Source organism: Corapipo altera, unplaced genomic scaffold, assembly GCF_003945725.1.
Source record: "Corapipo altera isolate COAL_440 unplaced genomic scaffold, ASM394572v1 113, whole genome shotgun sequence".
NCBI lineage: Eukaryota > Metazoa > Chordata > Aves > Passeriformes > Pipridae > Corapipo > Corapipo altera.
In genome coordinates, this window is record NW_020884895.1 from 12,182,082 (window position 1) to 12,208,370 (window position 26,289).

At 40.2% G+C, this 26,289-nt stretch overlaps 1 protein-coding gene across 1 annotated transcript in view; it reads left to right on the forward strand.

Moving 5' to 3' along the window:
• Window positions 1-15: 15 nt before the first annotated feature.
• WWTR1 (WW domain containing transcription regulator 1) overlaps window positions 16-26,289 on the forward strand; it is a 47,272-nt gene continuing 20,998 nt past the window's right edge. Inside the window, exon 1 of the mRNA XM_027647595.1 lies at window positions 16-503. Within this exon, the coding sequence (XP_027503396.1) occupies window positions 115-503 (389 nt within the window). The 5' untranslated portion in view covers window positions 16-114. The remainder of the gene's footprint in view (window positions 504-26,289) is intronic.

Genomic DNA, 26,289 nt, shown 5'->3' on the forward strand with positions numbered 1-26,289 from the left:
CCGCGCCCGCCTCGCCCGCTCGGTCCGCGGGTCACGTCCTCGGCGGCGGCCGCCAGCGGGGCCGGGCCCGGCCACCGCCCGCCCGGGACGGTTCGCCCGCCGTCGGGGCGGAAAATGAACCCCGCGGCCGCGGCCCCGCCGCCGGGGCAGCAGGTGATCCACGTCACGCAGGACCTGGACACGGAGCTGGAGGCGCTGTTCAACGCGGTGATGAACCCCAGGCCCAGCTCCTGGCGGAAGAAGATCCTGCCCGAGTCCTTCTTCAGGGAGCCCGACTCGGGCTCGCACTCGCGGCAGTCGAGCACGGACTCGGGCGGGCCCCCGCCGCGCCCCGCGCCCGCGCACGTCCGCTCGCACTCATCGCCCGCCTCGCTGCCCGGCGCGGTCCCGGCCCCGCAGCACGGGCACCTCCGGCAGCGCTCCTGCGACGTGACGGACGAGCGGCCGCTGCCGCCGGGCTGGGAGATGGCGCTCACACAGACCGGGCAGCGCTACTTCCTCAAGTGAGTGCGGCGGGGCCCGGGCGGGGTCGGGGCGGCCGGGCGGGAGCTGCGCTGCGGGGCGGCGGGGAGACCTCCGCGTCCGAGGGGGATGCGGCATCCCGGGAGGAAACTGCTTCCCGGGGGGAAGAGGGAGGCGAGGGAGGGCCGGGGGGCGCTCCCGAAGCCGGGCGGGAGCCCTGCCGTGCCTGTCGCTGCCGTATTCCTTTCGTGCTTGCCCACACGTCCAAGATTCTGAAACCATCGTTTTTTTTTTTGAACGAGTTCAATAACAGTTATTCCAGGGAGTTTCCGCCATGTGGGAGCGGGGCTCTGCGTGTCCGTACCTGTCGGGGCTGTGGACGTGCGGGGGCTGCCCGGCCCGCTCCGGCCGCGGGGTGTTCAGAGCATCCCCGGCCGCGGGGACACGGTCGGAGCTCCCCCTGTTCTGGTGACGGATTTTGAGAAACACAACTACCGATATCCCTTCTGGCCGGTCATTTTGGCCAGAGTGCTTTATTTGTTACATTTGCTATTTGATTCAAAACAGTCTAATAGGCCTGAAAAAATGTAGTAATTGTAATACGTGGTAAGGCAACAGTGCCTTATTTTGGTAGATTCTGTAACTCAGCTCCAGATTTATTGCAAATTAAGTGGCACTGCATTAACCTGGTAAATAATGCAGTGACAAAATGTTTTCTAATGAAATAAAATATTTACTGGTGAAACTTCTGCCTAAAGGTGTTGAGGGAGTTCCAGGAGGTCATTTCCTTGCTACAGCCTTCTCTGTCAGAAGAGTAAACCACGCTCGCATTAAGCCACAAGTAGGTATTCAACCATCATACGTGGCTTATAGACAATGTGTGAGGGGAAAGAGAGACAAAACTGTTTAGAAAAATGAAAAAAAGTCATAATTTACATGACTGTATAGTGATTTCTTTGCATCGTGGGTTTGGAATCTCCAACGGATTACTCAAGAGCCCAGTCTTTAAATTACTCTGCGCAGAGTTTAGATTTTTTACTTTTGTCACACTCAGAGCTACCAGCAAAGCATGGAAATACATTTCTTTGTGTCTCTGTATATCGTTTATGATACTGAGTGGACATGTCCAAGGGTCCAGACTTGGGAGTTTGTTATAGATCTAGTTTATCACCCATGTGAGAAGATCTTGTGTCTTCACACTGTGCATGTATTTTTCTCGAGAGAACAAGGACAGAGAAATAGGTGACTGACAGGAGCACTGAAACAGACCATTCATAGATAAATATTAAATATGAATTCTTGCTAGGGTTTGGCTAGGAGGTGATTTCAGATACCTCTGCCTAAAAATTGCATAACATAATCTTTGTCTGCTCTTTGTTTTTTGTCTAATACCAAATATCAAAATGAGTTCATGTGGTTTCACCTTCCTGTCACGCATTTCTGACCTAGAGACAGAGTTCTCCAAGTCGACGGATTCTTGTTGCTTAGGCTAAAAATGCAAGGCCTTTATTAAATAGAAAGCATGGGTAAAAACTCAAAATGTGTTTATTTTCCCAAATCATATCAGCAGTAATACTCCGATTAACCTCATCCTTTTTGATATAAAATACAATATTCAATTTGTTACCCAAGATAGTCTTTGTTTTGTTTCCCCAGTTTTACCTATCCAACAGAACTTCCTTCATTTATCTAAAAATGAATTGGAATCATGCATTTCTTTACACATGTGATGTATTTCTTTATACCCCAATGCTTTGGGGAGTAATATTTCACTATAAAATACTAAGATATGAATTATAGTATCTTATAATGGTATAATGTTTTTCAGGTGAAAATATAGTTTTCTGCAGAAATTTAAGATTGTTTATGGAAAACAGCATTTAAAACTATGTTCAGTAACATGTAGGATTCAAATCAGATGATGTGCTTGAAAATCATATTTGGTTAAACCAGGCATACAAGCTTACATTTCCTTATATAAAGAAAAAAAAAGCCAGTGCTTTCCAGCTTAATGATAAAGATTTGTTTGTAGGCATTAGGAAAAGAAAACTAAAAAATGAACTAAGAGTAAATAGCTAAAGTAGGTCCTGTTAAAGCCTTTATTATCTGTTGAAGCTTATAATGCAATTTGTGGTATTTAAACATATTTTGATGAATTATTAAACAGAAGTACTAGTGGGAGTTTCAATGAACAGTGAGCTGACCTTGTTGACAGGGAACCAGCTACAACTTGAAGCAGTTGCACTCCTGCATGTCAGTTCTTGCAGAAATTTTCTGGCTGTGACTGGAAGAAACATAAGTAGCCTGGGGACCACTCCACCCTGTAATTAAATACCGACCGGCACAAGTGGGGGGTGGAAAACAGACTCATTAACACACACTTGCAGCAATGTTATCTAAAGCATTTTTCTGCGTGTGCATGTGTGGAAAAAAATTTAAGTGTGATTTATTTCTGATAAAAAGAGTTTCTGGAAAGACAGGCAAACTGCCTTGCATAGCTCTTGTGCTGGTGAGTGGGAATATCAGTGGGAATATCAGATCCTCACGCTGGGCTGTGTACACATATCCTGTAAAAAGAATGTTTCAAGTATTACTTTCCACCGATTTGGGTTTAGGTGGTAAAGCTTCATATTTCAAATGAAGACCGAGGTTTTAATGTTTCCTCAGTGTTTGTAGAGAGCTTCTTGCTCAGACTCTCATAAACAGAATATGGAGAGTTTGGTGTCTGCACTGCACAGATTTGTAAAACCATTCCCACTGTTGTCTTGATCACACTGTTATTTTTAAAATATTACAAGGAACATTTGCCTTACCAGTACATATTGGCCATTAAATTCTGCTTGAGTGTAAGAGGCTAATTCCTTGCAATATTTGATTTACTCAAAATGTTCAAATTTTTTTTACTGGTTTTTGTTGGTGGAGATACTTGATTTAACACATGATCAGTTTTACAAAACTGAGCATGTTCAGCAGGACGGCAGAAGAAAAGTAATATAAATAGAATGAAAATACCTTTTTCCTGAGAATGACAAAACAAATAATGCTAAGACAGTTGACGTGCTCCAGTGATTTTCAAATATGGCCTTTCCCTGAAAGCCATTTGTGTTAATTCTGTAGAAAATTTTATTATTTTATACTGGTGTTGTGCTTCATCATGGAGAAACTTTTCCATCTCAGGAATGTAGTTACACAACTGGAAATGGGGGAGGAGATGGACAATGCATAAGAGGGTTACTCAGTTAAGTTCCCATAAGAATGTGGAAAGCACTAACACCTTTGTAGGACATGTTTGCAGTGTTGTCCCACAGTTGTGGTCACAGTCCCATGTCCAGCAAGGGGGGACTTACCTCGCTGTGCCTTTCCTTGGTCCTTGTAGAAGAGTGATGCAAAGCAAGAGCCTGTGCATCCCTGCCAGCTTTGCTGTTGTGCATTAGAGAGACACATTTCACAGAATCATGCAGCTTTTGGAGCATTTAATCCACACCTTGAGGCATTTGCTTTGTTCCCCATCACCGGTGGTTGTTTGTCTGGGACTTAGTGCCTGAACTGCTCCCGTTGCCAGCATCTCTTTATTAAAAATAAGTTATAATGTGCTAGAAAGTACCAAGATATATTACTACCGATGGCTTTTATCCGGAATTAGTGAGTGTATTAAAGAGTTCCTAGCAGGCAGGAAAGCTGTGATACAACATGAAAGTTTAATTAACAGAAATTCAACTATAGCTCACCTTTGTAACTCATTTTAGAGATGCTCAGGAAGTTTCGAGATTGAAATGTGCACATCAAAACTAAATTTTCAAGCTGTGATCGTCTGTAATTCAAGTGCTGATTTAGTGATGGTGGTGGAGTTCCACGTAAAAGAGTACCATGGATCTATGAGCTACTTTTTCTCCTCTGAATTTGGCAGTAGGAGCAGCTACAGAGTTTCTGATGAAAGCTTATATTTATTAATTTTCTGGTCCAAGATCGTGTCTTTTCATGATCAATAGACTGTTTTCTCAGAATCTAAAATCATGTCGCCTGTGATGCCTAAAACAATTTAGTGGTTAATGTGGGGCTTATTAAAATCTGAGGAGAGAAGCAGCACTGGAATAAAATTGCTTCAGGGACACATTCTGGTTTGCAGAATGTGATCCAGTTCCTTCTCCCACTGAGTTTTCTGAGTTAGGAAATAAGCTACGTTTTAGATTCAGCTGTAACACATGGGTGAAGGAAGCTTTAAGCAAGACTGCAGTGACTCTGGAAGTGTTACCAAGAATGGTTTCTTTTGAGGAAATATTTAAGAAACTTATTGTAAAGACACAGAAGTTGCATTAAATTTTTGTGTATGAATTTCTGAATTATTTAAGGAATCGGTGATAACACACTGTTGTGTTGATATATAGAATTTGATATATTGGACCGATGTATACTTTTAAGCTAATAAATTAGTAATGAATGTGCAGAATTGTGTTGGTTTAATAAAACTTGTCTTAAATTTGTCCTTTAGTCGTAGTGTTAAACCCAAAATCCAAGAGTATTTGTGCATTAATGAATGACAACTGTCATGCATTCATCTCATGACGTGAGCTGAAAAGACAATTGCTTTATGCGTTAGTCATTAGGAAATAATATCAATTAGCATATTCTTAGAAAGATATGTATAGAATAGATACAGGTGTTAATTTAAGAATGCTGCCATGAAAACCAGATGGTTTTTCTGATACCATCTGAAAGGGGTTTGTCTTTACTAATGGTTTGGGTTGTTCAAGGAAAGAAAATGAATAGTAGGCTTATTTTTATCATGAGCTGCTATAGTCAACATCTAACAGTTGGTCTGCCTGGCCATCTGTGTTCCATAATTGGTAAAGGACAGTGTGGAGAGCTGTCTGCTTCCAAAGGTGATGGATGTGTCCAACTTTGAACAGGTTTGACAATGTAGAATCTGTAAAGTCTGCCCTTTCCAGCTTTTTGCTGTTCACTCCTTCAAATCATGTTGGAAGAGCTGGAGTTTGGGCTTTGACTTGTTTCCTTTTGGAAGCTTTGGTTAAAGCTGAAAATTCTGGCTCTGATGGAGGTTACTACAGGACAAGAGCTTCTTTGTAACAGTGTATTTGGGGCTCGGGTGCATTGCGTGACTAGCAGATACAAATTGTATGGAAGCAATTAAATCCAGAGGAAATGTCATGTCGGCTGAATTTCAACATACAGACTTTTGGCATTTTCCCCCTTCGTTTAGAGAGAGAGAGAGAGAGAGAAAGAGAGAGAAGCTGGCATGATGTAGGATGGAGGTGGGGTTTTTTTTTGCTTTGGGGATCTTTTTCTTTTCATTGATTGATAACTCAAAGTCCAGACCTAGAGTGAATGCTATTGCCCATGACTGTTGTGTGAACTCTTCAAGAACAGAAATCTTGGGAACACTGCACTGTCCCACAGTATTCCCTACCTGTGACTATTTTAAAGGCAGATGTGGTGGAAGCTACACTGCAGAGACAGATACAGGCTTGCTTAGAGAACTGAGCAAAATGTATTATGTTAAAATTGAAATAATTGCTTAGAACGTCACCAGAACTTAATGCAATATGAAGGGAGATGTGCAAGAGGAGTGGGCTATCTTGCACCTCCTCCTGGCTGACAGCATCTGTGGCTGTCAGGCTGCAAGCACAGCAGTGGTACAGAGTCCAGACACAGGTTTTCCCACAGTGACTTATTTGTCTGCTCATACATCTGCCAGCCCCTCAGTGTTTTCATGGTCAAAATGCTCATTTTTATTCACTGGGTATTGATCTGTCCCTAGTCATTTTTGAGTGCAAGATTCTGACAGTCTTCCAGGATTGAGAATAGCAGGGCACTTTCATGGTACCTTTGAGTCTTTTCTTGTATGATGAGTAATCCTTTTTTATTACCTGCAATCAGTTTTCCTAGTTTGGCTGCTGTCATTCTTTTTGTTAAATGTACTATATTTCTGTTTTTCAGTGTTTGATTGGTGAGCAAAGGTGTAAGCATCACGAAATGCAGTAACAGTCTTTGGTCAAGCAAGTCTTAAATTGTATCAAAGTCTTTTGCTTCTGAAACAAAAAGTAGTATTTGAACCGTGAACCTTAAATTCATGTGAGCTTTTAAAGAAGTTCTCAAAACTTCTTGATTGAGGTGTTTTCTTAGTCTTCACCTTCATTGTGAAGCCCTTGAATGCAGCAGCATCTGAGCAGAAGGAAGTGCAAGTCAGTGGGAAGCTGCCCTGGGCTGGAGGGAACAGTGGCTCGGTTCCTGTTGTGCTGTGACTCTGCGGAAATCACAGAACCTCTCTGTGCCTTCACTTCTGGGCTTCATTTCAGCACCTGGGCTTGTTCATGAAAAACTTCTGTGTATTGAAGCAGATGGTGTACAGGAATAAACCTGAAATATTGCTCATGGAAGTTATTTCTTACCATGTAAGCTTACATCCTTTTGCAGTGTTATCCAGCAGGAGTTTGTTAGATTTTCAGACCATACTTCCAAAGGTCTCTTTAACTGACAAATTGTTTGGGAGATGTGAGTTTGGAGTCACCTTTTCTGACAAAGGAAGAAAGAAAGAAAGAGAGAACAAAACTAAACTGTTTGTTGTCACTTGTTTGTCTAAGCAGCCTTTTGTAACATTAAGGTAGAAATGCCAGAGCTGTTTTCAGAATTTTCTCAAACTACTGTATGTTCAAAAGCTTCAGGAATAAACGTAATTGCCACTTAAGAAAGGCTTTGTATTGTCTGCTTAGTCAGACAGTCTGGACAAAAGCAGCTCTTCTAATCTTGACACATGTTCCATGTGGTTTCTTCCAGAGAAACACAGGCAGTCCTGTCGTGTGGAAGCCTCTCTCTGCAGCCTCCTGCCAGTGCCCTCACCTGGGTGAGATGTCTCAGAACTCGAACAAAGCAGGCTTTGCATCAGTAAATGAGTGTGGCCGTGCTGTGTGGGCAACACCGTGCAGCTCTGCAGGAATGCAGGAAAAGGTCAGCACTTCGGAGCTGACAAGAGCACAATTTAGTGGGGGAATTCTTCACAAAAGCTTTTTTTATTTCGCATTTGGTTTTGATACTGCATTTCCCTAGTCATGTTTTACTCATTCTACTGTAAATATTTAAACAGAAATATAAGTGCTTTTGCCATGTGAAGTTGGGAAAAAATATTTTTTTGCAAATGTATATGGCAGAGTTGCATCAGCACATGCCAAAACTGAGGGTTTGACATGAGTGAGGTTGATGTGAAAATTGTGGACCAGATTTTAATGTTGAATAAATGTGTGTCTCTACAACCTACAACTCCTCTGACATGGCAGCCTTGCCAGCAGGACGGGTACAGTGATGCCAGCAATTCTTGCCATCCCTTCATACTGCAGAGAATGCACCTAGTGTGATGTTTTGACAGCCATTCCCTTAATGAAGACTGTTCCAGTCATGAGATGATATTTTCACAGATGCTGCCATCGCTGTCTCTCAGCCCCGACATCACCCAAAGAGTATATTAGAATTTTAGATAAAACTTACTTTTTATTAGAAGTGGTGAAGGGTTCTACTTCTTTATTCAGGTTTTATAGCTGCCATTTCAATTCTTGTCTGCTACTGAAAGAATTTATGGCAATGGAAAATCAATGAAATTATGCCATTGCAAGAGAGCAGACAATGTAAAACTTAATAACTAGCATAAAAGAGATTTCTACTGAGACTATTTGTGACTTACTGAAAGTGCAACAGTAAATCACTGATAAAAGAAATGAAGGTTTTGCTAAAGATTTGGCACTGAGAGTAGTCAGTAAAGGTGTGTTGTAAAACATACTTAGTCAAAGCTAGGAAAGATCCTTGTTTGAGGTTTGTAACTTCACAAAAAACTTTGCAATTCTAGTCCACATAAATAAAAAAATAGCTCTTGGTATTAACCATGCCAATGCTCACCCAAATCTATGAAGAAACATTATTTAAGCAGTCATCTGCAGTGACAGAATGATGCACATTATTAGGTTTATTTTATTTCTATGGTAGACTTGCTCTGAGGACAGAGGGTAGATTTAACTTTGATTTCTAAAATTCTGTGTATTATATGTCTTGTGAATTATTTGGCAGATTTGCCATGATCTTCCATTGTCAGACATTTGGCTGAAGTGCCGTGTTGCTGTGGCAGGTCCCTGGTTTGTGTTGCAGCATGGAAATGGGTGAGCAGTCTGTGGCACCAGAAGGGGTTTCGGATGCTGCACATTCCAGAAAGCAACTCCTGTGTCGATTCTCTTGTCAAATAGTTGTCAAAACCTAGGTATTGTAATTGATCCCAGTACTGGTGCTGTATATTTATAGTCAAATACTTCTCAAAACATCCATTAAATTTTGGGAGTTTGACATGCTATTTTTTACCAATTGCTACAGATCTTTATGTGAATAAGAGTAGGACAATAAAATGTGAAAGAGAAGCATAACTTGCAGATAAAACAAATGGGGATGCAATTAAGACACAGGAGCACTGTCAGTTTCTGTTTTGTCCCTCTTTTCCTGTAGATACAGACATATATGTTTGCATTTATTTGAGTAGTTTTATGGTACTGTCTGGTTTGCTTTACTAAAAGCATGCCTTCTGCTGAGGATATTGTCTCATGAACATTTCCTTTTTCTGTCAGGATGGCTTCTACTAGAACAATATTTTCAGTGGTCTTTTTTTATCTTGAAGAAACAAATGTCTGATTCATTTTTCTAGAAAAAACAGGAAACTGTAAAGAAGACAGACTGAAAAAGAAATGCATACTGTTACTTACAGTTTGATTTATAAAGGTATAAAGCAAACTGGAAGTAACTCTTTGTTAGATACTGAAGGGATATTACAGTTTTGCTGTTCTCCTCCCTGTTATCTGAACCTCATGTGAAGAACAATTTAAGATGATCTTGTCAAAAAAAACCCTACAAAAAACCACCTACACACCCGAAAACTTCAAATGAAAGCAGCTTCAGCACAGCAGTGTGTATTTTGAGAGCATCCAGCCTGTGCACCTTTGTGAGCAATGCGTTCTGTGCCCCTGTTCAGTGCTGCTACCCTGGGGCTGGCACAGCTTCTGACCACAGCTGAGTACTTCTCAAAGCAGGGGAAAAGACCAAATGGGGAAATTCGAGTTGGGAGTTCTTTCTGGCCTATAGGAGCCTAAGGGGTCTTTTTTAATGGAATGACATAATTAATGGATAAAATGTTCCAATTAATTTTGGTAGACTGAAAGAAACATGCATATTAATAATCCAGTTACCAAACATGGCTTTTTTTTTTGCTATAGAAATCATTAATCCTAGAGACAGATTTTTTTCAGATTTGCATACAGATCTGTTATTCTGACCTTACTGGGTGCTGGATTTACCTACAGACATTTTGCACCTGTAAGAAGCAGAATGACTGCATGCAGACAGGGAATTAAAAATCCCTTACCACAGGAACCACTGCAATAGGATTATGGTTCAATACATGTAATCCCAAGCAATAACTCGGTGATGAGGTGTCGATGCTGTGCTGTATCACTGGTTCTAGTCTTGACCTTGCTGTGCATAACCTAGTCCTCCACACCAGTACCTTCGTTACTGGTCTTTTTGTCTGGGGCCAGTAGTCTTTGTTGTTGCAGTAAATACAAAAATTAGAAATTATCGAAGAATTATTCCCTTAGCACAAGCATTGTGAAAACTTAAAGATTAGTCCTTCATGTTTTAATACCCATGACAGTGGGATGCATCCTAAGGAAAAGTCAAGCTAAAAGACTTCTGTTATTCTCATGCTTTTGCCCTCTGTCAGACAGGAGATGAACTTCCTCAAAACTGTAATGAAATAGCTCTGCTGAAAATATGTGAAGTTCAGTTTGGGCTTCTGCAGGTAAACTAATTACTGTGTGGAAAGATTGTCTTGAGTGCATTTGTAAAGCCCCTGCAAAGTGCAGAACCATCAGGAAGGACTGACCCGTGTAGCTGAGGTCTCTGCTGGGCAGTGCTGGGAGGAGCTGCAGGTTCAGATCCCAGCCAGGAGTGGGGCCGATGGGTCAGGCCTTGGCAGATTCACTGCACAACAACCTGCCTCGCTGCTACCAGCTCAGCTCTCTCCAGTATCTTGATCCCAAACTCCAAAATTGCTTTCAGGCTTTTGATTGCAGAAAGCACATTTTCTCATAATAAATAAATTTGTCCCTTTTGAAGTGGTGTTTTTTTTCCGCTTGATGACTGTACTAGAAACAGCAGAGAAGAAAAAAAGTCTGAATTAAAATTCTTCTTGGGTCCCTGTTGCAGCTTGCATTTTAGGCAGACGAGAAATGTTTTCTATTCATTCAGCTTCCAGCATTTTTTACAAAAAAAGAGAAGTTGCAGGGGCTAGTTTTTGGTGTTTTGTCTTACGGTTTTTGAGACAAAGCAATGCCAGTCTTTAAAATTTAATTGATATGTGACTTTTTACAAAAAACACAATCTGCTTTTTTTTTTTTAAAGTTACCTGCTGAGAGATTACAGTTTACAATTGACTTATTACTTTGAGACATTTGAATGAGTATTCATTTTATAGTGTAATTCCAGATGGGATATGCAACAGTCTTGACCTGCCAGATCATCTCTGCTAGGCCTAAATAAATCCTGAAAAGTCTTCTCTTATATGGAATTCTCATTCAAAAAAATGTTTATTTCAATTTAAAATCTTGATAAGATCACCTTAGTTAAAGCATTTAAATACAAGTATTTCAAAATCCAGATAAAAATCCTACTGATTTGATTTAATTCTGTGAAATTGGATTTTACAAGACAAAGTTTTGCTTTCATGGATATTAAAGAAGAAATACATAATGCAAACCATATGTAGGTTTGTTAAGTTGTATGGTGATTTGGTTTGAAAGAAAGATCATGTGCGAGAAGTTTTCTTCCAAAAGAAGGCTTTTATGGAAAAAAAAGCCTCTGTGCTTCAATGCAGTCTGCATGCACAAAGTAGGAAGCTTTTCAGAATTGTATATAAAGAGTTTTGTGTTTAATTCATGTGTCTGGAATTTTGAAAAAGAGTTTTTATGAAGATCAATAGCAAACATTTTAAATAAGCATAAGAATTTGATGAAAACACTATTTTTTAAATATATTTTGTAATGGATTGTTAGACCCATGCAAAAATATTTTGACTGTCTTTTAGCATGTTGGTTTCCAGTGGTTGCAACAGGACTGAGAGCAGCTGATCAGCATTGTGTTCCAGTCCTTCACTGCGTGATGATGGAGTAGAACATTTGGTCCCTATTTCCATACATTTTTCTTTTTTTTTTCCTCTTGGTGAGCCAAGAACTTTTAATACTAACTGAGATCTGGAGCTGCTGAATCTGAGTCCCAGAGGTATTTAATTGGAAAGTTGAGCAGAATATTGTTTATCATTATAAGAGACTTGCAGGATCTTTATAGAACTGTAACTGAAATTGGTGGATATAAGCCATTATTTTTCCTTTAACAGATCCATTCCTTTGTATCACGTGTCATCTTGGTGAGATTGAAATATTAGCTTTTTTTGTTGACATGACATTTATAATTGGTGTAATGACTAGACTGTGTCTTAGTCTGTTATTAAGCTAATTCTACTTTCACTTCATGCTTATTACTTAAAATAATCTAAAGCAAGATGATGATCACTTTAAACATAAGCAAGGCGTACATACTTGTTCTTCAGTTCACACAGCTGGTTTGGCCTTCCATTTCTGTATTAGGTCAAACCTCAGATATTTGGGTTAATTATACCATTAAAAGGGATACAAATTTAAATCCAGAATTGATAAATTACATTTCTCCTGCTGCTTTATTAGGTCCAGTTTTTAGTTTCCTGTGTAACCTTTATTTTTACCCCTTTATTTTGAGAGGAATTAGTGTAAGAACTGAAAGACAAGGCCTTCGGTGGAAATAACAGGTAAACAATATCCTTGGTAGTGGAAGATACTGTGACATTGGAAATAAAAACAAAAACCAAACCTAGTATGTTGGTTGAACCCAGTAGCTGAGTAAGACGAGAGCAGATTTGAGGGGAAGTGATTTGGTGGTTCAGCTGGCAGTGGCCTGGGGGCTGCACTTGGGTTCTTGGTACTCTGGCTCTCCTGGGCTGTTCCTCAGTTCCCTCCCTGGAGGAGCAGGGAGCTGCTCCCTGTCCCTGCTGCTGGTTGCACTCCTGGAGGGAAGGGGCTGGAAAGTGGCCTCCTGCTGCCCTGGCTCTGGTGTGGGCCCTGGCACAGAGGCTGGTTGCTGAGGCAGGGAAAGCAGCTCTGTCTGGTTCTCTGTCCTGGCTCCACTGTGTGCCAGAACAAAGACAACTGTGTAAAGCCGTGTCAGGACAGCAATGCGGGGCCCTCTGACTGCAGCCAGGTTGGAGCTGTGGCTTTAGGGGCACAAATCTGCCAGTTCAGTTGTTTGCCCGAGGAAAAAGGCTCTGTGGTTTTGTTTTGGCTGATGGAAGCTGAACTGAAAATGAAAATACAGGATTATTGCTCTTACCTCTCAGTGAGGTAATAATATGATTACTTTCATTATTGTAAATTATGAAAGTGTCAGCATAGGGTTAAATTTTACCAGATAAATTTTTAAATAAGATTGCTTTGTTCCTCTCCTCTGAACTCACTATGCCAATAAAACATCGCAGATCTTCATTAAGATGAGAGAACTCCTTGCAGGCTATATCTTAATTTGCATTCTTACAGAGTTTCTTTTGCCTCCTAGTAGTTTAGTTTTGGTCAGAGGTTTCCCTTACTGTTTCTTTGAACTTGGATATTACAAAGTCTTTGCCCTTTTTTTAAAGACCGTAAAGGATTTTAAGGCTTTGAATAATGAAATACAGTCCATCAAATTATTTACAATGTGAAATTGTAAAGGAGGGCAGCAAAGGTGGTGAAAAGAGTGGAGGACATGACTTGTGGAGAGCAGCTGAGGTGCTGGGTTTGGAGGAGGCTGAGGGGTGACCTGTGCTGTCTGTGGCTTCCTCATGGGGGGAGCAGAGGGAGGTGACAGGCTCTTCTCCCCGGGGGTATCCCACTGGGAAAGGACAAAGGGATGGCTGGAAGCTGTGTCAGGGAAGCTCAAACTGGATACAAGGAAAAAGCTCTTCCCTGGGAGGATGGTCAGCACTGGAACAAGTTCTGCAGGGAAGTCCTTATGGCCCCGAGCCCACTGTTGGTCAAGAAATGTTTGAGTGACTCTCAGATAGCTGGTTTAACTTTTCAGTTGCCCTGTGTGGAGTCAGGAGTTGGATTGGATCATCCTTGTGGGTCCCTTCCAACTCAGGATATCCTATGTTTCTATGAAATAATTCTGCATTTATTTAATAAGAAGTCTAGCTGAAATATAGGGAGACTTTTCCAGGTAAGAAGCTGGTTTGAAATATTTCATTCCTACTAGATTTTAATAATCAGATTTTAGTTACCAGATTTTAAGTGACTTATTAGGAAATTTTACAGCACTCTTTGACACTACCTTTTTAGTGGTTTTTTTTCAGTCAATGACAGCATTTTTTGTAGCTATGATACAGCATTTTAATACTAAAAAAAAAAGCCACACTTCTTCTGAGGGTAGCAAGCCTCTTTCTCCACCACGCCACACTCTTCCCCTCAAAATTGTATTTGTTAGCCAAGTTAAATGCATAGGCTAAATATTACCTGATCAGTCACTCTCTTGCATTACTAAATAAATAGGCTTAGGGACTGATTTACTAATAATGTCATTAATTTGTGCTGCTTCCATATCACAACATTATTCCTTTAGAATACAGCACAGCGTGTTCCTGTGACATGAGCCCATCTTCTCATGCTCATGCCAGTAATCCTCAAACATGTGTTCCTTGCACCCCATTGGAAATCAGTGAGATGCACCTACATTGCTAAACATCTGATATTTTTGCAATTATTCTCAGCTTAAGTGGAGCCTTACTTGTCCACATTTGTACTTAAAATTTAAAAAGATTTCTTTTCAAATAGACTGTGTTTGATTGGAATATTACTACAGTGTCAGAATTGACAGAAATTCCTTATGTTCAGCTAAATCTTATTTGAAATTCTGGTCTTGTTTTAAAATTCTCAAGCACAGAGAGCACCAGCGCAGGACTGTCACCCTTCCTCAGCTGAGGTCAACTGTCAGCTAGGAGACATTGTTTCTTTATTTTGGAAAGGTTTTGTTTGAGAAAAGACTTGGTCTTTTAACCAGATCCTGCTTTTCATCTGTTTTTCATGGCACACGATCACATTTCCCAACCATTTACAAACAGGGACTGTCTGGCAGGATTTCCTGGATACACAGTAGTTTGAGATTGTAAAAGGTCAGCCTTCTGAACTGTGGTGATTACTGTGGTTATTTGTCCTGCCTTTTCTTCCATGGGAACTAGTCAGCTTGTATGGAAGGTAGAAATAGGGTCCAAGAAAAATTCATCTGCTAATCACCTCCACCACAAATCATAAAGAAAATAAGTAGCCCAAGTAGGACACCTCCTGACCTTTGTATACTAAAACTCTCTGAAGAGCCGGAACCAATATATTGGGAGTCAGAGTTTTGTAAGAAACTACTGAAAAGGTTATTTATAACCTGCTCCTGTTTTTGTCTAGTAGAGTGAGGTACTGAGGCCCTCACAGCACATAACCCATGAGCTGAAGCTGTGTGAGCAGAGGGCACTGGATAACCAGTGCCGACTGTGAAAAGAACCATTTCTTTATTAGACCTTTTTTTTAATATTCTAAGCTGACCTTCAAAATTAAAAGTAAGGGGGTAATAAAAACAGGTAAACTCAAAACAGATGCTATTAGAAATTTGACCAATTTCAATTTGTTTCCTGTGAGTCAATTCACTGGAAGAAGTGATGGGATTTTTCTCATGTCCATGTGCCATGTAAGAGATTGAACCCTTGGAAATTTTTATGTGTCATGAGGGAACCCCCTAAATGGGTAGTAGGGAATACGAGAGAAGATGCTGATGTTGATGAAAGACAGGGTTTTGGCATTATTTGCATAGAATCCATCAGACATTTCTTCAGGTCCTGAAAGTGAGGGTGTTTGAATATCTGAAGTTCTTATAGATTTCTTAATCTTACAGGGAAGAGGAAGGAGCCATGCTCCACTTCCCTTAGCTCCAGCAGTTGAGTTTGGTTGATTGCTTTTCTTTTCCTCGCCTTATGAGTAGTTCAGAAGAGGGCAAGATTCTGTTTTACCTTCTGTCTGTTAAAAAATATGTTTCTCCTGAATTGTTTTTTGTCCCTACTGTATTCTCAGTAGTGATAAAGTGTTCCGAATGGAGGAAGTAAGATAAGTCCTGATGCATTCCAGGTCATGGTTGTCTCAGTATTCATTTAAATGAAACAGATTTTCTCCCATAGAATTCATTTTACACAGGAAATGTCAAAGGCATCCCAATAGCCGCTTTCTCTGCCCATGGTGTCTGGAGTCTTTTTGCTGCTGTGTGAATGAGATCTAAAAGTTTTGGGGTTGCAGGATTGGGAGGGGAACAACAAGCTGCTTGACTGACTGTTTTTTAAATAGGTATGGATTCTCCCCCACTCTGGTGTGACTGTCTGCAAGAACATCACCTGTTGTAGTTGCCACTGGCTCACAGGTGGGTCAGTGCAGACCCTGTCTGGGAGAGTTCTCAGACCTTGCAGAAGTGCTTGGGCAGTACAACTCCATCAAGTAACCACATGGCCATGTCCTTATGCACATAACACACGTGATAAAAGGGATTTATAGTGTTTATTTAACTTTAGACACATAGGTTTTGAAACAGTGGGTCTTATGATTCTGTGATTATTCTACATCATATAACACTGAAAGGAGAGCAGAGACCAAAAACCAGAATTTGTGGTTAGATAAAAATAAAAGTGGGATGCATTGAAGCACGGGGAAGTGAATAAAACTTCAGCATTTACAGGTATCAGTCACAAAGTTGTTCCTGACAGTTTTTCAATAACAAAAAAATTATTTTATAAAATACTGAGAGGTTTGAGTGGCTTGATATTTGAAATAATTCTAGCTACCTCGTAGCCACTATTATGGTAGAAAAATGTAGATTCAAACTAATTTTATCAATCTAAATAGTTATGCTTTTGATATATTGAATGAAATATGTTGCCTAAACATTATTTTCAGTTGCTTATATTGTAACTACATCATAGAAGAAAATCCTTTTGCATTTGCTCGTTGGCAAGCTAAAGTCTTATTGACATGATATAGATCTTGGTCTGAAGACTTTGAGATTTGGGGCTTGGAGCAAAAACAACCCCAAAAATATGTTTTAGTATCTAGTTTGGCTCTGCATGTCTGTTGTACTGTAGCCATTGGCATTCCTATTAAAATGCAAAGATTGCTGCCTGCGAAGTTCAGAGGGCAGAAGTTATTCTGACCTTTTTGGAGCTTAATAAATGTACTGACCTGAAAGCTGAGGTTGTGAGAATGATCTCAGACTGAGAGCTGCAGTACCAGGAACTGCTTTGCAAAAATGTGTGTATTTTGAGCCAGAGTGCTCAGTTTCCAGTGAAGGAGAATTGTCTGTTTGGGAAAAGCCAGTCGGTGTTACTGTTTGGAAACCCTGACCAAGCAGAACTGGAAAAAGAGAGCTTGTCATAGGAAAAAGTTAGAACAACTGCTGTGCATTTGTGGAAAGAAATTCTAGAGACTGTGGTGACACCATTTTGTTGTCTTTTGAAGAAATGCTGGTCCCTGTATGATTTCAAAACCAGAAGGGAGGCAGGATTGCAGATGTGCCTACCAAGGGAATAGAAAATTATTTATTTCTGCAACAAAAACCTTTTACAAAAATGTACTTGAATATATTACAAGGAACTGAAGCTCTTGACAAGTTATTCTTCGAATTACAAAGAGAAAACAGTGTGTAATTGTTAGTTAAATAGCACATAAAAAGTTTTGTTGGTATTATGATAATTACTCCAACCCTATTAATTCTCTGCTCAAAAGGACACCAGTGCTAGAATTTTTTTATTTTTTTTTGTTAATGCACATGCAAAATGCACACTGTCCTGGAAACATTAATGGTGATTCTCTGACAGAGTTAGAAAGCAAAGCATGACATAAAAATCTAGACTAAAGAGGAGAATTGTGGAACCAAATTCTGCAGAGTCATACATTTCTCTGCCTCCAGACCATGCAGTAGAATACAACTTTATAAGATAATTTTCCTATAACTTCATAGGGGTTTTGTGTCCTGTTTTCATCTAGTTGTTTTTCTGTCCTACCATCCACTCTTACCTGGGGAAGATTTTCATTGTGTCCCTCTAAGGGGATTCTGTGTAGTTGAAGGGGGGTTCTTGTTTGCTTATTTGTTAATTTTTACTGGAATGCAGAATGTATTAAAGTAATAACAGGTTGTCTAGAAATGCCATCATGATTGTCAAAGAGTATTTTTCAGGTTGGGCCACTTCTCCCGTTCTTGTTACAAGACAGCAGCATTTTATATTTTATGTATGTAAACCCTGACTATTCATAAATATGGTCCCTTTTGACTTGGCTTTTATATTGGTAAACAGAGGCATTCACAACAAAACCTGATGATAGCCTTCTAGCTCAAGTAGAGGACAGTTAATTTTGTTTCATTCTGTAACCTATTTAACAATTTCAGAAACTCCACGAATCTGAAAATGTCATGTATCTCTCACAAAGGAATACTTTGTCTTCGGGGTATTACATTTCCCCCAAAATAAAATAAACATGGTTTTTATAGAATCATTAATCTGTCTCTTTAAATATGAGTGCTACAGGCACTCATCAAGTAAACAAATGCATTATTGTCATTATATAGTGTATACATTAAAAAATCCCTTAAGAATGTTCTATATAATAACTTCATTCAGTACCTTTTTTTCTGTCTCTCAAGATTTGGGATTTCATCCAAATTCTAAAGGTTAAGTTCTCAATAGAATTCAAAGGGTGTTTTGTTTTAATTTGTGTAACTAGTTTAATGTGTTTTAAGGCCTCTGTGTACACTAACAATGGAATCAGTCAGTTACAGGGGAGCTAGCAGGACATTCCCAAAGTTCTCTTCTCAGCAGCAAATTATGCTGAAACTAATTCAGGGAAAGAGCAACTCTTTTCACTGAAGAAGTTACTTAGCATAGGATAATAAATATGCAAATACAGATGTAATGTTCCAACTTGAAGATGATGATGAACATGCATTAGAGAACAAAGTCCATGGTTCAGTCAGTTTAATAATTACATTATGGCTCCTTGTTAAAGCTTCATGAAATTTTCATGAAACATTATTGGTGTCTGAAAAAGCAAGTGCCATGAATTTGAGTAGCTAAACCTTCAGGTCAGTGTATTGCAGAGCTTCACTTGAGCTCCCACAGCAATGAGTGGTTGAACTGTTAAATGTTTTTAATTTCCGCACTCTAAAGGAGAAGTGATTGAGAGATACTGGATTTTATGTTTGTGTGTTTTTAGTGATGTCAGGAATGATAAGTTCTTATTCTTTCCAACTGTTGAATAGCAAAAACGGAATCAGTAGCATGCAGCTTTAAGCTCTTCTACCTAATCGGTATTTTCCTTTCACGTGTATATACTTTGTGCATGATTTTTGCAAAATATTATTAACATTATGGCTTTGAATAGGGCAAAATTTTTTGCCTTCCTGATTAGCAGTGAGTAATGTCAGCATATAATTAAATTGCTGAGGCTGGGAAATAATGCTGAACAGCTGTTGTGGCTGTGCCACCAGTTGTTTCGAGGTGTCGGGGCGGGGGAGTGGGATGAGCACCCTGAGTGCTTTTGCAACAGCTGTGGACACGGATTGGCTCCACCAGGTCGCTCCAAAGTGCCAGTGAGTGTTTTGGAAGTGCCCAAAGTATGGGCAAAATTCTTCCTTTTCAGAGAGGGAAGTTTTTCATACTGAAACCTCAATAAAGCATTTGTCTGTTGATGTCTGATTTTGGTGTAAAAAATACCGCTGTAGATTTTTGTTAATCTCTCCCATTCTTCACTCCTCCGTCAGAAATCACAAGACAGGGCAGACTGTGGAATAGGCTGACACCATCCCAGATGTCTCACAGTTGACTTGTCCTGGCTGCAGGGCATGCTGAGAGCAGTGGCCTGGCCCTGTCCTTCTCTTTCCAAATATTTTTCTCCGATTTGTTTTGACTCACATGGGGCTGCAGGGTCAGGCAGATCAATCTGTTAGTGTAGCTGAAACAGTCAGCCGGGTTTGTTTCTGCAGGTTCAACACTTTAACCAAGGTGTTCATCCAGGTCACTGTGGGACTGCAGGCCCTGGAGGAGCAGCTGTGCCCTCAGGCCGAGGGAGCCCTGTGTAGGCTGCCTGCTTTGGGCTCTAATATAATCCACCAAGATTCAGTTGGGACCTGAAACTGCCTCATGAATCATTTGTGATTTAGAACCACAGAAAAATAGAACAGACTTAAAACCAAATTTTATTTCCAACAGCCCAAGTGTCCCATGGTCTGCCTCGGACATTTGGAAACATCAAGAAGCTTCAATATGTCAAGGCACCTGTGCAAAATAGCAGGAAATATACTGTATCTGTCTGATTTTCCCACCTCACAGTGTTGTCCCGCGGAAGGAGCATCTTGCCCATTTGCCAAGTTGACCCATGTTCTGTACCATATTCCCACAGCATGGCCCTGGGCACAGGCCGGTGCCAGACACTCTGTGTCTGTCCTGAGCTAACTAGATGGACACTAGTACTCTAAATTATCCTGTCTGGTTCTTGTGTAACACCATCACCGGGTTTTCTTTAGAAGAATTCATAATTTCTCATATGTCTTTTTAGAGGAGATAGGACCCTTCTAAAAATAAATGTACATTCCACTTGTGTGTATGAGAAAGAAGGTAATAGCAGTCTTCTCTGCATACCTGGAAGAGAACTAGACCTATCAGCTTTTCTTTATATGATGTTGGAAAGTGTCAGGCTAATGGAGAAATACGTGTTTTGCAGATAGTAATAATTTTTAATGTAGTTGTTACAGGTGATAAAGCTACAAGGGAATGAAGTAGGATGTGGTGAATGTTGTCTCTTGGGTATGCTATTTTTACCCATTATTTGCTAAAAATAGGTTTTTGAATTATTGTATCTTCACAAAATAGCCTAAAGAAAGGCTCTAGTCCTTCATCTTCTGTTGATCTGTTTTAGTGCTCACTGAAAGAAAAAGACTTTTTATCTCTATTTAACTGCATGAAAGGGTGTATGTGTTTAAAAGTAAGAGCCCCCCCAGTCTAAACTAACCCCCCAATGCCTTCCTGTGATTTATGATATGCCAGGCACTCATAGTGGTGGCTGAAGTCACTGTAAGCTGTGTTTTGAGCACAAAAGCGATACCTATTTTGTAGGGTCAGGGCCTAGATGTTTCAAAGTGCTCCCTGAAAACACTGGACACTGCTAAATGTGTTGTACCTCTGATTTGTAGAATGGAGACAGCCTTACAAAATCAAATGGAGATCTCTGAAGTTGCAGTGTGATGATTTACTCATTATCTTTTAAAGATTATTACACCTGTCACTAGAATAGAGTTTCAAAATTTTGCAGTAGGTACAGGATGAAGCTGTGTGTTAGTTAAAGAAAATAATTCACGGCACCTCAGAAATGGAGCCTTTGAATAGTGTAATGCATTTAGTGAGTAAAGCAGGCACACTCTGGAAAAAGTGTGTAATTAGATAATTAACGGTGGTATCACAATGCACAACCACGAGAGGACCAGGGGAGGCTAGCACTGAGTTAGCTGTGTTCATTGTATTAAACTTTTCACATTCCTTTTTTTTGTGTGTAGTGTAAACATAAACTGAAAGAAAAGACTGAGACAACTGCCAGCCTAATGACATTGATGCTTTGTCTGCGCAGTCTGGCATGTAAACTGTCAGTGCCAATCAAGGGTTTTCTCCAAACATGTTCTGTGTGGGCTCACGCCAGAGTGAAGCTCATTGTCTTTAACAGGATGTGATTCAGATCATGATTTAACGCAGTCCCATTTCCACTTAAATTTGCATTTAACAGTGCTGTAAACAAGTGACAAGCCATAAAAATTGGGCTGCCCTAGTGAAATCATTGCATGATTTTCAAGCTTTACACTTGTAGGAGAAGTGACTGTCCCTTATGTGTTTGAAGGAAGCTCTCACATCATGAGAACTGTCGCAGTCTACTTTACTGAGTTACAGTTATCAAATGCGCAGGTGAGTGCATGATGTTAAGACGTAGTGCTGTATTTTCTGTAAAGTCTTTTTATGCTGTGATGAGAGCAGAACTTGGCTCTTGAAATTTTCCAGTCCATGGTGAGAGAAGGGGAGAAGCAGCATGGCAAAGCAAGAGATCCAACTACATGCTACAGACAGAACAGTGTGTTCTCAGGCAGTTGTTGAACCATGTCCTGCCCTTCTTTTGTGCATATAAGAGCCATGGAGAAGACAGAATATCCACAAAGAAATATTTTGCTAATAATTAAGAAGAGTGCTTAATGAAGGATTCTTAAAAAGAAGCATTCACAGATTCCTTTTCCATATCCAAGGGTTATTGAACATAGCATATGTACAGGTTTTTTTATTGGAGGCAATCTAAAATGTTTCTCACCTACTGTTTTTAGTGAACAGTAAGTTCCTTCTCCATTTAGGATTAGAAGGATGACAGTGACTGACGTGCATCCCCAGGTCTGCAGAGCCAGCAGGTGCTGGTACAAGCTGACCCTGGTGGGACAGGGGCAGGGGCAGTGCTGAGGGTGACAGGCTGGGCACTGCCTGGCGAGGAAGAATTTTGCTACGCGTTGTGGTGCCCCCAGCCAGACCTCCCACCAGTTCCAACAGCTGCCAGAAGCTGCTGTGAAGTACCACCTAATTATAGAATTTCCTTGTTTCTCTTAATCTCCTTCAGAGATTCCTGGTCCCACCCTTGGCCAAACTCACCACTTAAGGCAAGGCACTCACGGAGGCATAAGAGTGGCACCACTGCTGCTGCCATCCCTGGGGAGCTGGTGGTGTTTCTGTAGTGAGTAGTGGGTCTGGAGGTCTCTAAACGCACCAATAAATGTAACTACTTTTGGTAAGCATTTAAAAATACTAATTTGTGAGTTATTTTTTTTTCCCAAAACAGTATTTTTATTTTTCTAAACACAGTGGGTGTCATCTTTCTACTCCTGAAGTTTCCTAGGAGCAGACACTAGGCCTGGAAATAATTTTGAAGTGTGTGAAGGAAGTAAGATCAAAGGTTTTCTTAAGAGAAAAAGGTTATTTTTATATGCACAGTAATTTTTTTCATCCTACTTGTTACACAGAACTAAGTACTTGCACACTTTTTTTCTCCCATTTACCTTAAAGGGGTAAAATCATGCTTCTGTAAGCCACTTCATGAGATTTTTTTCCTTAGGTGAACTGAAATCTTGTGACTTACTAGTTTTTAAAAATAAGACTGTACTAAGTAGATTTCTTTAAATTCTAGTAATGGTTTTTGAATTCCCTTTTTACTGACAAAGAATATTTGTTCTGTGGTCTTTCCTTTTGAGTTTATTCATTTCTGCGATGTCAAAGATCCCGGATAGTGAAGGACCTTGACAGCCCTTTCCTGGATTTTCTTTTTTAGGCCAGTTTGATAGTGCATTGTCATATATACACACATATTCCATTAATTTCTGTGAGAAGTGGACACGTGGACATAGGGTAATTGTTTCTAAAACTAAAAATCATTTCTATTCATATATTAAGTTTTGCTCGCCTATGACTGCAAGACATAAAGGTCACTTAAAAAAGAATAATAGAACCAAGGTTTTTAGGAAGTAGATGATACCAGACTTTTACAGGTGCCCAAGATTCTGTGAGCTTATACAGTTTCCTTTTGCTGCTGGATCCTGCACAGTGGTGGTTACTGGAATAGTGTGGGGCTTGGCTCTGGCTGTCGTTTTACCAGAAATTTCACTGCAGTACCACGAACAAGCTCAGACAATAGACTGGGATGTTTTGGCCCCGAGGTAATTTTCTTGAATTTAAAATACTTGCCATCTGTATAAAGGCCTATCTGCCACATGACAGTGTCAGAACACTGTGACTGGGCTCTGACTTCAGATACACTTCCTTTTTGTCCTGTTTTTGTTTACGGGGAGCAGAGGGACAGAGAGAAGGTTGGGCAATGTTTTGGCTCTGTTCCAGGAGCGCTAAACAGATTTCCCAATGTTTGGCAATGTCAGGGTAGCTGGAAGTAGGCGGCTGGAGCTGCTCCAGGGCAGTGGGAGTCATGGTCCCCTTGGAGCAGCTCCTGAGTCAGAGCGTGAGGGCTCTGGGTGCTGCTCAGTCACCAGTTCCCACTCAGCAGCAGCAGCTTCACTGTGATGTGGCTCAGTCCCAAAATCCACACTCAGTCCCTGTGTCCAAGCCCTAATAAAGGACCCCAAGAAGCTCAACTGTGTTAGACAGACTCTTCATTTGTGTTATTTCAAGTGAGAGTGCACTTACGGAATAATCTGTTCGTTCTTCTCATTTCCCCTTAAACCGTTTTTAGATGAGTAGCTCTGAATTTCCTAATACTAGGAAAAAACCAGTCTGAAAATAGAACCCACTGAAATACATTTGGTGTCCTTCATGCTACTGCTTTCTAATTTAAACTCACTGAGCTGTCTTGGCACAGCTGCAGTGGAAGTGGGGGATTAGAGCCTCACAGTTAAAAAATGCAGGACATGGCAGCAGCACAAATTCTGGAGAACATTGGCACTTCAAAGCAGGAGGCAGACACCCAAACAGGAGGCATTTAACAAAAGCCTAAGGTACAACAGATGGAACAGAATCACAAAGTCCTAGTAAAATACTCAGCTGTTTAGATCCGAGCTTTGCTTTAACTTTTCTCTGATGAGGGACCACCATTGGGATGCAATTTGCCACTGGAGCATCGCAGATTATGTGTGGGAATGCTGTGATTTGGGCAGTTGGGGCTGTGGTTATGATAGCACGTTCTGCATCACAGTTGACAGATTCTTGTGTATCTCCTTTGGGTTGTAAATATTTAACTTTCCCAGATTTCAGTGAGAACACGGAAACTTCTTTTTTGCCTATGGAGACCCCCATCAGCCTCATCTGTGATGCAGAAATAGAAGCTAAGATTAACTCTGCTTTCCTGTCCTGCTTATTTACGACTTATTTATGAATGAAGACTTTGTTGAGAAATGGCCTACTCTGACACTAGGATATATAATAATAAGAAGTGCAAAAATTGCTCATAAAAAACTTGAAAGTGAGAATTTGAATATGGATTTTGGGGCTGCTTTTTCGTATGTTTGAATATGCCTCAAAAAGAATCTTATAAAAACAAGTAATAAAAGTTCCTTGCATATTTACATAATTCTTTCTGTTTAAATATTATAGATGAGGTAAGATATCATTAAAGTTCGGGGCTCTTTGGCTTCATACACAATATACAAGAATTCTTATACTTGAAATGTAAGTAAAAAGAAGAAAAGCTAGAATATAATAAAGGTTTACAATGAGGGGAGAATAAAGTGTTTTAATGCTAGGGAGAAGCAACAATGAGTGGTTTCATTGTGAATGATAACAAATACTTTAGAAGCTGTGAAGAAAGGAAGTGACTCAGCAGCTTAGAAACTTAGAAGCATTGACTTGAAAGTGGGATCTTCAGTTAGGGTTTGGGAAATGTATATTAAATGTAAAATATTAGAAAAAGAAAATGACTACAGACTAAATAAAGACAGTGGCACTTTTTTCTATTTACGTTCTTTTTTTTCTCTGCTTGTAATTCACATTATTTTTGGTAATACCTGAGATGTTCATTACAATATACATAGAAACTTGCTTGTGAAATAGTTCTGGTTATCAGCTGGGTGTGAAGTGGTGACAGCAGTGGTAGCCATGCCACCAGTGTCAGCAAAAGCAATTACGAGTTCAAGACTGAGCACAGTAAAGATGATGTTACGCTCTGCTTTCATGAAAGTTGGATTGAAATGATTTTCCAGACACAGAATATTTAAATTTTTATTCTTCTTCACATGTTCTTCTTCAAAACTCTTAACAAAAAACTAACAGAGGAGAACCCATCCAAGTACAGACAGTAACCCATGGCCTGGTTAGTTGGTTGGGCTTGGAGCCAGGCAGTCCCTTGATAGATACCAGACTATTGATTTCTTTAACACAGTTCCTTTTCTTGTTTCAAGTGGAATTACACACTGATCCTTAAAATCCTTGTCCTGATAAGTTTCTTTCAAAACAAATGCATTTCAGTGTTAACTTTCAGTTGCAACAAAACCACAGTTTTCCTTCCCCACTAAATTCTGTGGCCAAAAATATTTTGCAGTGATCATTGTTATAGTCATCTTCCTGTAAAATCTATGTGGATTTATGCACAGCTCCATTGTTTTCAGGGGAATACACATACATGAGGGTCTGCTTACTGGAGGGACAGGTACATTGCTGACTACATTGCAATAAAATCCGTTAGTGCCTTTATAGAGAAATTGGTGATTACACATGAGTCAGGTGGCTGTCATCTGCCAGGTTTGATAGTGGGAACATATTCTGGTATTCTTGGAGACAGACAGACAGACTAGTTTTCATGGTGTAGGAAGGAACAAAGCAGTTGGATTTGGCAAGACAAACACTTGCCTTTACAAAACTCAGAGCAAGACAACTATGTATTGCTGAGTGAGGAATGGCCAGATATTGAGTATGTAGAAGAAGACTGGTAGGACAAGAGTAAAAAACTTTTGGACAATTGAATAATCTGGAAGATGAGTGTATTACAGATTTTCAGTATCACGATAGAATTCACCAGTTGTTCAAGGAAAAGTAATTATTGAACAGTAGGGCAAAAGGAGTTAAAACAGCAGGCGCAGAAGATCAGAAGCAAAAAATAAATGACCAGATAATAGATAATTTCAAGTGGGTTA